General features: G+C 51.8%; 1 protein-coding gene across 1 annotated transcript; it reads left to right on the top strand.

The window, feature by feature from the left end:
• The first annotated feature begins 798 nt into the window (after positions 1 to 798).
• Positions 799 to 11,542, top strand: LOC121066564. The gene is made up of 13 exons (XM_040550229.1): positions 799 to 2,350; positions 4,450 to 4,675; positions 4,990 to 5,081; positions 5,157 to 5,544; positions 5,941 to 6,017; positions 6,066 to 6,342; positions 6,640 to 6,760; positions 7,241 to 7,335; positions 7,653 to 7,986; positions 9,368 to 9,468; positions 9,956 to 10,166; positions 10,727 to 10,771; positions 10,896 to 11,542. Exons 1-13 carry the CDS (start codon positions 1,873 to 1,875, stop codon positions 10,923 to 10,925), a joined length of 2,475 nt encoding a protein of 824 aa, XP_040406163.1. The 5' UTR covers positions 799 to 1,872; the 3' UTR covers positions 10,926 to 11,542.
• The last annotated feature ends 1,778 nt before the right edge of the window (positions 11,543 to 13,320 follow it).

The raw sequence follows: 13,320 nt of genomic DNA, 5'->3' as shown, positions 1-13,320 counted from the left end.
CAGCTGGTTATGCACTGGTGAGAAAGGTACCCATCTCCTGTTCAGCAGGATGGGGTTGAAATGCCTCTGCATGGCAGATCTCCCTGGCAAAGTCATCCCACAACATGGATTTGTGTAAAAGGAACCCTCTGGAGGTCAATTAGCCAACCTCCTGCCCACAGCAAGTCTCTGAACAGCAGCAAGTCCTGTCATCCAAGGATGTGGGTCCAAAGCTCAGTGGCATGTTTGGCCATGTGGTGTGTGTATGCACGAACTAATTACTCCTCTCTCTCCTTGCTCCCATTAGCTTAGGGGGTGATGTTTTAAGGTCATGCCTTCCACTGCCTCTCACTTCTGCAAGTACACCAGTGCTGTACCGACTCATCAGAGACCTGGACTTATCCGATCCTTCTGTAGCTTTGCTGGAGGCTCAGATGCACTCCCTGAGCTGGGAGTGATGGACGAAGGGTTTGAGAGGAGACACAAGGCAAGCAAGTCAGTGTCCAGTGACACTGTCCTTACCGCTTTGGTGAAAGCGGCCAGGAGACCTTTGACAAACCACACACCGCATTTCAAATGCTGAGGGCAATCTGGGTTTCCAGTTCCCAGGAATAAAGATGCAAACCACTCAGGGAGACTGCCCAGGAAATAGCTCAGACACGCAGCAGAAATCAGGTCAATCTCCTTTTCAAGTGACATCAGAACCTCAGGCAAAACCAGGCCAATGTCTTTTCTTATCCCCAAATCTTGTGTGCTCTGTATGTATGTGTGACAAGTCTGATATGTTTTTCTTACGGGTACTCTCCCAGTCAAACCTATTTTAGGATTCTCTCCAAGACATTGTAGTTTAGATTCAGTTTTATGACTGACCAGGGTTACTACCTGGGGCAAATGAAAATCGACAGCTTGGGACACAGATGTCAAGATCACGTCTACTTGATGACCAGCCATATTTCCCTGCCCAAAGCAGAAGTCACCAGGGTGGGCTATCCAGCTATTAAGCCATTAATGAGAGCAGCACATGTGAATGAGAAGCTGCAAGCCCCCTGTCTGCCCTGGCATATGGAGCAAGAGCAACCTTTCTTGTCTGAAAGGGGATGTGCATGGGGGAGAGGAGGGAGCACAGCCAGCAGATGTGGCCCCAGAGAAGAAAAAAACAAACCATGTCAGACAGCACAGTGGGTCCACCTGGAAATTGTGCAGCAAGTATTTCCAAGATGGGAAGTGCATCTTGTGCTTCTTCTAGGCCACATCAGTCATAGGCGTTCAGCTCAGATCAAGCCATCGTGTCCCCTTGGGCAAGTTGGCCCTGCAAATCCAGACATATGATTTGGGGTGATTCAGCATGGGGAGTTGCAGGGCAAGGGTGGGCTTGGCTGTAAGAAAATGCATGGCAGAGGAGCAATGGCTGTGAGCACGGCAGGGACAGAGCAGGAACATGGACCCAGGCCCCCAAACCCATCCACCCTCTGCTTGGCCTCCTGCTTCCCTTTCAGCTGCACGGGACCAGTCCCACAACCTACACTGAAACCTCTTCTGTGGATTCACACCTCATAGTTTGGAAAAAAATCACTCTGCAGCACAGCTGCTTTCAGGAGGTTTGGGGAGACACTGGGACAAGACGAGCTGTCCCCACTCTGTCCTCAAGAGTGACAGTGCTCTGGCACCTTTGTTCTGGCCCCAGGAACAGGGAGGGAATGGCTGGTGACAAAGTGCGTCCCACAGGACTCCAATATATCATCTTAATGGGGGAACACGCTGATTCAGGTGCTCATGAGAAGTACTCATTTTATCACATCTGATTAGGTGTTTAGTGCTCAAAGAGTTTAAACATTAATATTTTGCTATTTAAGCAACGTGCTCTAGTGCAGCCTGGACATAGAGGTATGCACCATGGCTGAGTTTGGAGATTTTATAAGTGCTCTGAGGGAGTTTGGGCTACATCAGAAATGGCTAGTACTGTTGCTCTCTCTCCCACTGCTTCTTAACCCTTTCCAAATGATTGGCCAAGTGTTCATAGTCGTGGACGTGCCTCATTACTGCAACACCAGCTGGATCCGTGCCGTCGGCCCCAACCTGACCGAGGAGGAGCAGCTGAACCTCACCCTGCCCCGCGACGCGGACGGGGCGTACGAGCAGTGCTCCATGTACTCGCCCGTGGACTGGGACCTCGGCTCCATCGTGGCGTACGGCCTGAACGCCACGGAGAAGTGCAGCAGTGGCTGGGTGTACCCCTCAGCACAGCAGCCGTCCCTGCTCACTGAGGTCTGTAAATGCCTTTTGACGCCCTGGGGACGTGGAGGGGAAGGGATGGACGGGAGCCTCCCGTCCTGCACTTTGCGCAAGGCCAAGGCACCGGCGGTGCAGCTGGGCTGAGAGTTACACCAGGCCTTTCCTGGGAAACACTCGGCTCCATCCCCCAGACTCAGCTGCGACCCTTGCAAGGTCGTGTGCAGTCAGACCATGATGTTCGTGCCCAGGGGGCTGCAGGCAGAGGCGGTGTGGGGCTGAGTCCAGCACGTGCTCTGCTCACCATACAGCCCCTTGCCAGCACCCAAGTAACTCACAGTACCTGGCCTGGGGGGACCTTTTTGGTCTCCCTGCCACAGTTTCCCCTATTCTGCTGCCTGGTTCTCCTCACAGCACCTTCCCTCTGAAAGACATTTACTTTCCAAGAGCTTTAATTTGTCCTTCAGTTTTCTGGGACCTCCAGAGCCCTTCAGGGCTTAGACAAGATGTGGTCCTTATGGGCCATGCAGATGAGCAAAGGCCCTGCCTCCTGGCATCTCCAACATCTCCCTGTCTGCACCTTTCTTCTTCTCTCTCCCCACATTCCTCCCTCATTCCTCTCTCAGTCTTTCCTCCCTCCCAGCTCTAACTCTCTCTTGGGCACCTTCCTGTGGGCTAAAACCAGATGAGGGAGCCCAGCCTCTGGCATTTCCTTTGCTCCCTTGGAGCCCAGCCTCTGGCATTTCCTTTGCTCCCCTGGAGCCCTGTGTCTATTTCACAACCAGTTTCTCTGGAGGCCCCTCAGCAGCTGCTGCATCCCTTCTCTCTCCTGCTCCAGCCATCCTTTCCCAGAGAAAACGCTGCTCCACTGTGTGGTGGTTTCACTCGGGTGGGCAGCCAAGCTCCACCACAGTCTCTCTCTCTCATTCCCCTCCTCATAGAGAAAGGGGGAGAAAAAACGATGCAAAGGGCTCAAGGGTTGAGATAAGGACGGGGAGATCACTCAACAATTATCGTCATGATTATCATCACTCCCCATCATGGGCAAAACAGACTCTGAATAGGGATATTAGAGAAAAGTATTGCCTATTACTAACAAGCTAGAGAAGTGTGAAAACAAAGGAAAGAAACCAAAAGCACCTTCCTCCCATTCACCCCCTTCTCCCTCCTCCCCCCGAGTGGCACAGGGGAATGGGGCATAGGGGCTGCGGTCAGTCCCTGACACTTTGTCCCCACCGCTCCCTCACGGTCCCTCTCTGCCCCGGCTCCATGAGGGGTCCCTCCCACGGGATGCCGTCCTTCCCGAACTGAGCCTGCGGGGGCTGCCCACAGGCAGCAGCTCTTCAAAAACTGCTCCCACATGGCTCCGTACTACGGGGTCCATCCCCCAGGAGCAAACTGCTCCAGCACGGGTCCCCCACGGGCGGCAGCTGCCCCCAGACCCCCTGCTCCCGCGTGGGCTCCTCTCCACGGGCTGCAGCTCCGGCCCGGGGCCTGCTCCTGCGGGGGCTCTCCATGGGCCACAGCCTCCTCCAGGCCACATCCACCTGCTCCACCGGGGGCTCCTCCACGGGCTGCAGCGTGGAGATCTGCTCCGTGTGGGACCCATGGGCTGCAGGGGGACAGCCTGCTCCACCAGGGGCCTCTCCACAGGCCGCAGGGGAACTTGTGCTGCGTGCCTGGAGCACCTCCTGCCCTCCTGCTGCACTGGCCTTGGGGGCTGCAGGGCTGGGTCTCACTCCTTGCTCTCCCAGCTGCTGTTGTGCAGTAGTTGGTTAATTGTTTGTTTGTTTTTCCCTTTCTTAAATCTGCTCTCACAGAGGCACAAACAACATTGCTTATTGGCTTGACTCTGGCCAGCTGCAGGGCCCTTATCTAACATGGGGCAGCTTCTGGATTCTTCTCATAGAAGCCACCCCTATGGCCCCCCACTACCCAAACCTTGCCATGTAAACCCACTAAACACTGTCTTCTTCCTGCCTCCAGCCTGTCCCACCCTGCCCAGCATTTGCAGCCAGGGCAGCCAGGTGCTGGGACCCCTCTCCGACGCCCCACTTCACCCAACGCTTCCCAGCCAGGAGGCTCCCTTGGGCTGCCTGGCCTTGATGCACTCCTGCAGGTCCCAGTGCTTGGGGCATCACTGAGTGCCCAGGGGTCTGTCCCACCTCCAACTTGTGCAGCTCATGCACACGATAGAGACTCACATCCTTGGGAGAGGGATCTCTGCTCGCAGGGGCTAAGGCGAGAGCCCGGGCACCCACCTCCTGTCCCCACCCGGGGCCAGACGTGCTGCCCATCCTGAGAAAGCAGCTGCCCAGCTGGGACCTGGCAGGAGCAAAAGCAGCTGTGTTTCCCTCCTCCAGTTTGACCTCGTGTGCGACAGGAAGGACCTGAATGACATCTCCCAGTCTGTCTACATGCTGGGACTGTTCCTGGGAGCCATGATCTTTGGGCCACTAAGCAACAGGTGAGGAGACACAGACACCTACCTAGAGTTATTGCCTGGCACCCTCAAACAACGCAGCTGAGGCTTCAGGATGCCTGTGTTCTGATCAGAAAATACCCCCTTCACAGAACTCAATCCCCTTTCCTCAACAAGAGAGGTGATAGGAAAGGGAGGCAGATACAACCTTAGGGGTCCTTCAGACGTCTCATGTCCAGCCCCAGTTCTTGTCTCAGCTACCCAAGGTTGTCTCCGGGGATCCTAGAAACCTACATCTGGGCACAGAGTTGGACCCAACCTTCAGCTGTGTTAACCAGACCATGTGTGCTTCCTTCCAGTGACTCTGTTCAGCTCTTGATGACCCTGGCCAGAGTCCTCAGCTCCCATGAGCCCAGGGCCACACAGGGGACATGGAATGGAGAAGGGCACAGTATGCACATAGTGCATTTCACAGGTGAACCGGCATTACAGTCTGTTTAAGTCTGGTTCTCATTGCTGTGAGCAGAGGTAACATGGGAGTCCTTCAAGGGCATGTTACTTTACCCTTTGCTGGTATCACATCTGGTCAGAAGTGGCGATGCTGTTTTTGCTGTCTTTTCCTCCCTGGGTCAAGGAGCTCTATTCACACAGGAGTCAAACCCCTGGTGTGAACGGTTCCCAAATCATCGTGCATCCCTCTGGATTCCCATGGGGTCTCTCCAGATACCTACAGTAACTTCCTTCTTCCTCCATAGGATCGGACGCCGGCCAGTCCTTCTGATCTCCATCTTCATCCAGAGCTTGTTTGGTTTAGGAATTGTCTTTGTGCCCCATTTCTATGTATACATGGCCTTCAGATGTGTCGTGGCAACTGCTGTGCCAGGAATTCTGATTACTGCCTTGGCCTTAGATGAGTAGGATGCCCTTGCCCTGAGGCAGACCAATGTGACCTCTCAAGATACGATACAAAAAGACATAAAAGACAGTCCTGCATGTTTTGAAAAGAAAAGAAAAGAAAAGAAAAGAAAAGAAAAGAAAAGAAAAGAAAGAAAGAAAGAAAGAAAGAAAGAAAGAAAGGAAAGAAAGTTAGAAAGTTAGAAAGAGAAAAAGAAAGAAAGAAACAAAGAAAGAAAGAAAGAAAGAAAGAAAGAAAGAAGGAAAGAAAGAAAAAGAAAAAAACTCTCAAAAGAAGGCTTAATAATAGGCCTGTTCCTCCTCTCTCAGGGTGACATCTCAGGGAAGACAACCAAGATAAAATGGGAGGATGATAGATGTAGGGAGAGCAGGAGCATGGCGGGCTCCCCTCGCAGGGACAGGACAGCCAATCCAGAAGATGCTGTCAGCCCCAGAAAGGGATATGAAGAACTGTCAAATGTGTCCCTACTGTGTGAGACCATTTCAAACATGTCTCTGACAATGGAGGTCTGACTGCCAGTCTCTTCTCCTCAGCTCCTGAAGAGTTTTTCTCCAGGGGAAACACACTGCTTGAATAAGGGGAAATCACTCACAACGATGACCCTTAGTTTCTGTACTTCTTTTCAGGTACAGAATGGGTTGGGGGACTCCTATCGACCACGTGCAGTGCTTATTACTCACTGCTGTTTTGCCATTGGACAAATGATTTTGGCTGGCTTGAGCTATGGGATTCGTAACTGGAGGTTGCTGGAAATTGCAGGATCTGCTCCTATGTTTGCCCTTTTCTTCTTCGTCTGGTAAGTGGCAGGTGGGCAATATGCTCCTCGCAGGCATGACAGATGCCGGAGGGGTTTCTGCAGAGCTCAGCACATCTGCCTGGGCCACTGGGCCTTGGAGAGCAGCAGCTGCTTTGGTTCAGGTCCTCAGATGTGGCCTAAACGTAGCCCTGGGAAGCCTGACCTGAGGAGGTATTTAGACCCCCCCCCCCCGGCACACATCGTGCCCATTACTTGCAGGGCCTGGTTGCAGGGAGATGGGCTCCGAGGAAAGTCAGCGGGTCACAGCGGCATCTGCTGCTTTCATCTCCTTGGCAGGGTGCTACCAGAGTCGGCTCGGTGGCTGGTGACAAAAGGCAAAATAGAAGAAGCTAAGAAGGTCCTTCAGAAGGCAGCATCCATCAATAAGCGCACCATCCCACCAGGACTCCTTGAGCAGGTACCAAAACCAGTGTGGGGAGCTGCTCGTCCTCGGAGACCTGCCTCTGAGTGTGGCTTTGTAGCACTCCTTGGAGCTGGGCTCACCTGGTAAACATTTTTCCATGAACGCTGGGATCATTTAGGGATAGGCTTTTCTTCAGTGAGGACTGCACATGTGTGGAGGATGTGCATGAGGTCCCTGCTCTGTGGTTTTGCATGCCTAAATGCCTGAAGGGGGGGAGTTACCACCCCTCCCATCCCAAGGACCCTGCACTGACAAAATGTTCATCCTGAGGAACCTCCCAGTCTCCAATCTATTGCATGGGGCAGCCACACCACAGGCAGGGGAGCCGAGCCCCACTGGGCTGCCATCCCTCCCACAGCAGCTTTGGGTCACAAGCCTGTCCCGCTGAGCTTTTCCTTAGTCTTTGGCTGGAAAAAGAGCTAGCCACGGGTTTCCTTTGTCTGCTCTGACTCTCTGGCTTTCTCCATTTTGAAGCTGAAGTGTGAGACACAGGCTAAGTCTGGAAGTTTTCTGGATCTCCTTCGGAAGAAGCACCTCCGGAAGGTGACTTTAATCATGTCGTGTGCCTGGTAAGACATTGCTTGTTTACCTCTTTCCTAGCTTCTGGGTGAACAAAAGAAGGGCTTGAAGTTTACTCATAATTGTAAATACACCTCATGTTTTGGAGATGATATTGATGGTTATTGCTCTTTCTGGCTGTTGTAGATGAAATGCAGTTTGTGGGAAAGACTTTAGCAATCCCAGCTTTGGCAGTCCTGTGGACTGGTTGGGTATTATGTCTCCTTGGAAATCCGAGGATATGCTTGAAAATGTTGTCAGTGGAGGTCAATATTGTATTTTCTCATGGCTAACAGATATGATTGTTTCCATTCTGCTCTGTTTTCAGGTTCGTTAACAGCCTTGTCTACTATGGTCTGAGTCTGAATGTGACTAATTTTGGTCTGGACATCTACCTGACACAGCTTGCATTTGGAGCAGTGGAAATCCCAGGCCGTGTTGGTTGTATCTTCCTGCTGCAGTGGTTTGGGAGGAGGAAATCCCAGGCTGGCACCCTGCTGCTGAGTGGCCTGGTGTGTCTGATCATCACTGGCATCCCTGAAGGTGAGCAGCCTCTTCTTGTCTTGAGAGATCAGCTTCTGGGGCAGGAAGCTGACAGCCCCAGCACTTCCCTTGCTGGTGAAGGTCCCATCCTCCCAATCCGTCTGGCTGCAGTCCCACATGTCTGTCAGGGATTGAGCCGAACCCAGTGCCTTGACCACAAGGGGCTTGGTCATGTACCCAAGGACCATTCTGATCAGCAAATCTTTGCTGCCAACTGATAGGAGAGGGTAAAGCTGAGCAACGGGCTCAGCTGACAGAGCTGCCCTCTGGTTAGTTTGCTGGGGTAGTGAGATGGATGCAGTGTCCTGAGGGTGGCATCCACCAGAGCTGCTCCCCAGTCCATGTTCAAGCATTGTTCAGTGGCAATGGCTCCCTTACTCATGTAAGTTTTTTTTTTTTTCATGTCTGTGTGCATTTGCCATCTTTCTGTCTCCCAAGACTGGACCAGATCTACCTTTTCTGTGTGTATGGAGAAGCTGATTATTCCAGATGCTGTGGGGTTTGTGAGAAAGGCTGAGGAAATTCTGGATTCCTGAAAGTCCCTGGGTTTTGGGGTAGTTTTGTGTCCCCACAGAAATTCTGGGTGAAGAATAAATGTTGCTGAACGTATCAGTGTCCATACTGCTTTACCTCATTCAACTATGTTGTACAGAATTGTCACAGGTGGTGACTAGAAGCAAAACAGAGGTTCCTGGGAATTTAAATAAGCTGTATGTGGTCTAACTAGCCTAATTTTTGAAGAAAAGATCCATGGAAAATCCATCTGATTGCATGTTTCATTTCATTGGATTTCAGGTTTGTGGACAGCCTAGACTAATATGGTCTGAGCCTTAGTGTGGCAAATTTTGGTCTTGACATCTATCTCACACAACTTGCCTTTGGGGCAGTGGAGTTACCAGCTCGCATTTCCTGCATTTTCCTGCTACAGTGGTTTGGGAGGAAAAAATGTCAGGCTGTTCTGCTGCTGCTGGCTGGTGTGATGTGTCTCATCATTGCTGGGATCCCCGAAGGTGCCACCTCTTCCCAACTCAAAAGCGCACTCCAGCCCTTTCTATCCTAGTTAAGAACCTATCCCCCCCTATCTGTTTCTACCTATACATTGCCTATAGTCTGTACCTTTGCCCCTGCTGCTGTGCTGGTGATACAAGCAAGGCTGAAAGAAAGAGCAGGTTGGCAAGATGCTTTCAAGCTCATAGATGTGATATTTCCAAGTGAGACCTTCCCAATGACCTACAGCAGCTCAGCGACTCACTCCAGTCGCAGATTTAGAAAACGTTCAAGGCCTGGGAACAAATCTGGGTTCTCTTTGCCAGTTGTCCAAAGGTTATTTTTCGAAACATGGTGTCAGGGAGTGGTATCCAGTAGCTTAGTTGGCAGATTTCCTTGCAAAGTCCATTAGAAAGGGCTGTCCCAAAACATAATCAAACTGCAGAGCCCCAGAGCCCTGCCTGAACCTTCTCCGTGGAAGCCACAGCAACTCTCTCTTCACCTTCAAACCAGCCTGTGGCGATCACTGTCCTGGCCACCATTGGCAAGTTTGCTGCCTCAGCCTCCTCCTCCTCCTTCGTCTACTCCGCAGAGCTCTTCCCCACCATCATCAGGTGAGGTTTCGCCAGGCTTTATGGCTTCCCTCCCACAGGGCTAGCCTCCTCATGGGAGCACAGGTTGCAGCACCCCACCACAGGTGGCAGTGGTGGCAATAGCGGGACAAGAGCCCAGATGGGCCCATAGACACACTCGGTCCCTGGGCAAGGGCAGGAAGAGGTGGTACAACATGGCTGCCATGGTTTCCCCTTACCCCGTGGCCTGTCCCCTTAGCGGGGCAGCGCTGACATGGCTGAGGAGGGCAGCACGGTTGTGTGCAGCTGTCCTGTGTGGTCACCCTAGCCCCGTGGCAAGCCCTCATGAGGGGAGGACATGGGGTCATAGCACTCCAACATGGTGGTGGTAATGCCGGTGACAGGGCAGGGCAGAGGCACTGTGACATGGCTGCCGAGTCTGCCCCTTGCACTGCCCCTGTGGTGTTGTGCTGCTCCCCTGGGGGACCGAGCCCGGCCTGCACCTCCCAAGCGCCCCTCGCTCCTGCAGGCAAAGTGGCGTGGGGCTGTGCTCCATGGCAGCGTGGGTGGCGGGGATCATCGCCTCGCTGATCCGCCTCCTGGAGCAGTACCACCGGGCCGTCCCCATGGCCGTCTTCAGCAGTGCCCCCGTGCTGGGGGGGCTGCTCTGCTTCCTGCTGCCTGAGACCCGCGGCGCCGAGCTGGTGGATGACATGAGGGGTGGCCGCACCGCAGCAGAGGTGAGCCCCCGCGCTGCCTCCTCTTGCTCATGGAGGACGGGGGGACCACAGAAAGGCCCATGGGCATTGCATGGGCTGGGCGTGGTGGCATCTTTGGGGGCTTACATTGATGGGAGGGCAGGGAGTTAGTTGCCCATTGCAGAGGGAGGGGAAGGGAAAGGGTTTGTGGTCGTGATCTGCCCCGTAACACAGCCCAGAAGGGTATCTCAGTCCCATGGTGGTCACTGCTGCCCTCCTGTCCATGAAATGAAAGGACTGCAGGAGTGGAGGGTGCTTCCCCTGGCTCCCCCGGCCCTCCCCAGGGAAGGGTTGATGCCTCATAGCCGTGCTCTCCAGCTTTCAGCAGCGCGTAGCTCCCAGCTCCCCGTTCCCCACAGGTCAGGGTGGAATGGCAGCCCGGTGCTTTTGTTAGGAGAAGGGTGTCCATGGGTGCTCAGACAGTGGGTGATGTGTGGGAAGCCAGGTTGTTGAAGGCTGCATGTCTTTTGGCTAACTTCTGAAGGCTGCCATCAAGTCATAATCCATGTCTCTCTGCTTTTTAATTCTTTTCTGTTTCACAGAGACATGTTTCTGACAACACAGGTGTGGATACCCCGCCAACAGATGTAAGTGAAGGTCTGAATTTAAAGATTAAAAAAAATGTAAATTTAAGGCCATACAGGAATTATTCAGAAGTCAGGACGGATACAATATAATGCCTTCCTTTCTCCTTCCTGTCTCGATTACCAGTTTGGAGACTTTGTCCAAAACAGACACTAAAGAGCATGGGGTAGACTCAGAACATGTAGTCTGAAGATGCTTGTAGAGCAAGTGATGAATGAACAGGCACATTCTAAAGGTCTACTGTGATGGAGTCTTTTTTATAGCAGAACAATGAGGCGCTGCTGTCTGGACACTGGTCTTGCAGCTGATCAACAAACCAACTTTATTCGTTGTCAGAGGGAGAGGAGATCTGTGTCACTCTGCGTTTGGAAAAGATGCACTTCGAACTGTTCTCGAGACCCGGCCTGTTATGCCTGGCTGTGCGAGTCCTCCCCGACGTGTTTCCCAGTCCTTTGCAAACTGGTACCCGTGGAACCATCCCTGTCGTGTTTTACAGCAATAAGGAATTGCCAGTAGAGTGGTATTACTGGGCAAGCGAGCACCGGACTGTGTCCCTCCTGCACTAATCGCTTGGGTCGTCAGCCTTCGCGGCGGCCCGAGCCTCGCCGTTTGATCAGGATGTCACTGAAACCCTGTCACACACGTATTTAGGTTGTATTTCTATGTGGTGTTGAATTTGAATTTCTACATGAATAATATAAATTATACTTTGCGTTTGATAAGAGACACTTGTAATGCAATATGTGAATAATAAATGGTGTTGATTTTTTTTTTCCTACTGTTTCACAGTTGGCCTTTGTAACTGCTATTGGCTCTGGAGTGTTTTCTACACAGAAATTAGAAGCCTGTAATTTAACTCACAGATGGAAACGTGTTTGGTTTCCATCAGCCACAAACAATGCAGAAACAGAGTGTTAAAGCAGAATGACTGGGTTCAGTCAGGACTTATTTTTATTTCCAAGTCTTCTGATGAACAATCTTTCTTTAAATATATTTTTCCTCTATGAGTAGCTGCAGAAGCTTCCTGAATTGTGTAGTGCACGCTGCGTTTCGATGTCAGTTAAACTGAGTGGACATCTGTACATTTTAGCCCAGTCATTGTCAGCCTTTACTGGTAACCTGGGTTGGCTGCTGCCAGCTCTACTACAACATTTTAGTGTCACCTAATGTCATGCAAAGGCAAGAGAAGGGTGGCCTCCCCTTCTGCTCTGCATGGTTACAGTCAGAGAGTGCATTTGGTGCCCTTTCACAGAGATGCCTCTTCAAAGCTCACAGCATTAGTCTTGTTCCCAGGAGAATGCTGGTCACTCAGGTTTGTAGCATCCTTTTGTTTCCAATTATTTTGTGCCGTGGTAAACGCTGTTTTGAAGGCTGGGGTGTTCCAAGTCCATGCCCAGCATGCTTGGAGGCAATACTCATTCTGTGCTTTGTCTTTGACACACAAGATCTCCTCAGTTTGCAAGAGTGTGATGGGACCTGGCTGTGGTTGGAGATGAGGACTCATTAACACTGACACATACAGACTCACAGCAGCAGCACTAATACTGCGTCTCACCTCCTCAGCCATTCCCTGCTGCATCTGTTTCTGCAATCTTTTCTCCAGTCATGGGTCTGAAGCTCCAGTATGGAGCTGGGAGGAAGGAGAAGACAATGTCCTCTGCTCAAAGGACAGGCTCTGGGATCCTGACACCTCCACCCCACAGACAGATGTTGGAGCTGATGCATCGGGCTGTTCTGATTGTTCTTGTGCTCCCTGGGGGATCCTCTGGCAACAGGAGCTGCTTCACCCAGCATCTCACCTTGCCTCAGGCAACAGGTCTAGGCCTGTTTCTGCTGCCCCTTCACACCTTAAATGCCTCTGGCCCTGCCTGACCATCTTCCTCGGCGGTGAGGAGGTCGTGGTACATAAACATGGGTGTCCTCCAAGAGGAAGATGGAGATCAAGAGGTCGTAACCTGAATGCAGGTGTAAGGTAGGGTCTAAGTGCAGAAGCAGGGCTTTTCTCACATGTCAGCTGTGAACAGCCTGAAGAAGACTTAGACATAAATTGATCTGTCTTGGCAAATTCTTCAGCTACACACAGTGTCCCTATAATTTGCTCACCACTACCACCTTCAGCACCATCCCAAACTGTCTCTCTCATCATGCTTTGACAAACCACTCTATTAAGGCCTTGCATTTGCTACTCCATTTTGTTCCCACCTCCCCTTCAGACTTCTGACTTCCTCCCCTTGGCTATGGAGTTATTCTCTTTCCCGTCGTTATCCATTCAGGTCACCTGAGACACCTTTTACTCTTTGCCCAAACCCTCATTATGATGTGAGCATGTAACATCCCATTATATGAATGCAAAAGTGTGTTGCATTTACACATGCTATTTTAACTTGACTTTGTACTATCATCTCTACTTGTGCAGGACCACACATAGACCAGTTAGCAAATCACAAGACGAAAAGCACAGCGATACCATTGCATATCCTCCCATTCCTGCTGAGCTGGGCAAATCACCACGAGTCGAACTATTTAGGTTCTCGTCAGCCAAAAATGTATC

This window comes from Cygnus olor, chromosome 2 (genome assembly GCF_009769625.2).
Source record: "Cygnus olor isolate bCygOlo1 chromosome 2, bCygOlo1.pri.v2, whole genome shotgun sequence".
In the NCBI taxonomy this organism is placed as follows: Eukaryota; Metazoa; Chordata; class Aves; order Anseriformes; family Anatidae; genus Cygnus; species Cygnus olor.
This window is presented reverse-complemented; position numbering and strand designations above follow the sequence as displayed.

Excerpts from the sequence above, each read along its gene's own strand:
- LOC121066564 (XM_040550229.1), top strand. The coding sequence starts at position 1,873 with ATGGCTGAGTTTGGAGATTTTATAAGTGCTCTGAGGGAGTTTGGGCTA. Across the intron at positions 5,082-5,156 it reads ATGGAATGGAGAAGGGCACA|AGGTAACATGGGAGTCCTTC; the intron begins GTATGCACATAG and ends TGCTGTGAGCAG. Across the intron at positions 6,343-6,639 it reads GCCCTTTTCTTCTTCGTCTG|GGTGCTACCAGAGTCGGCTC; the intron begins GTAAGTGGCAGG and ends TCTCCTTGGCAG.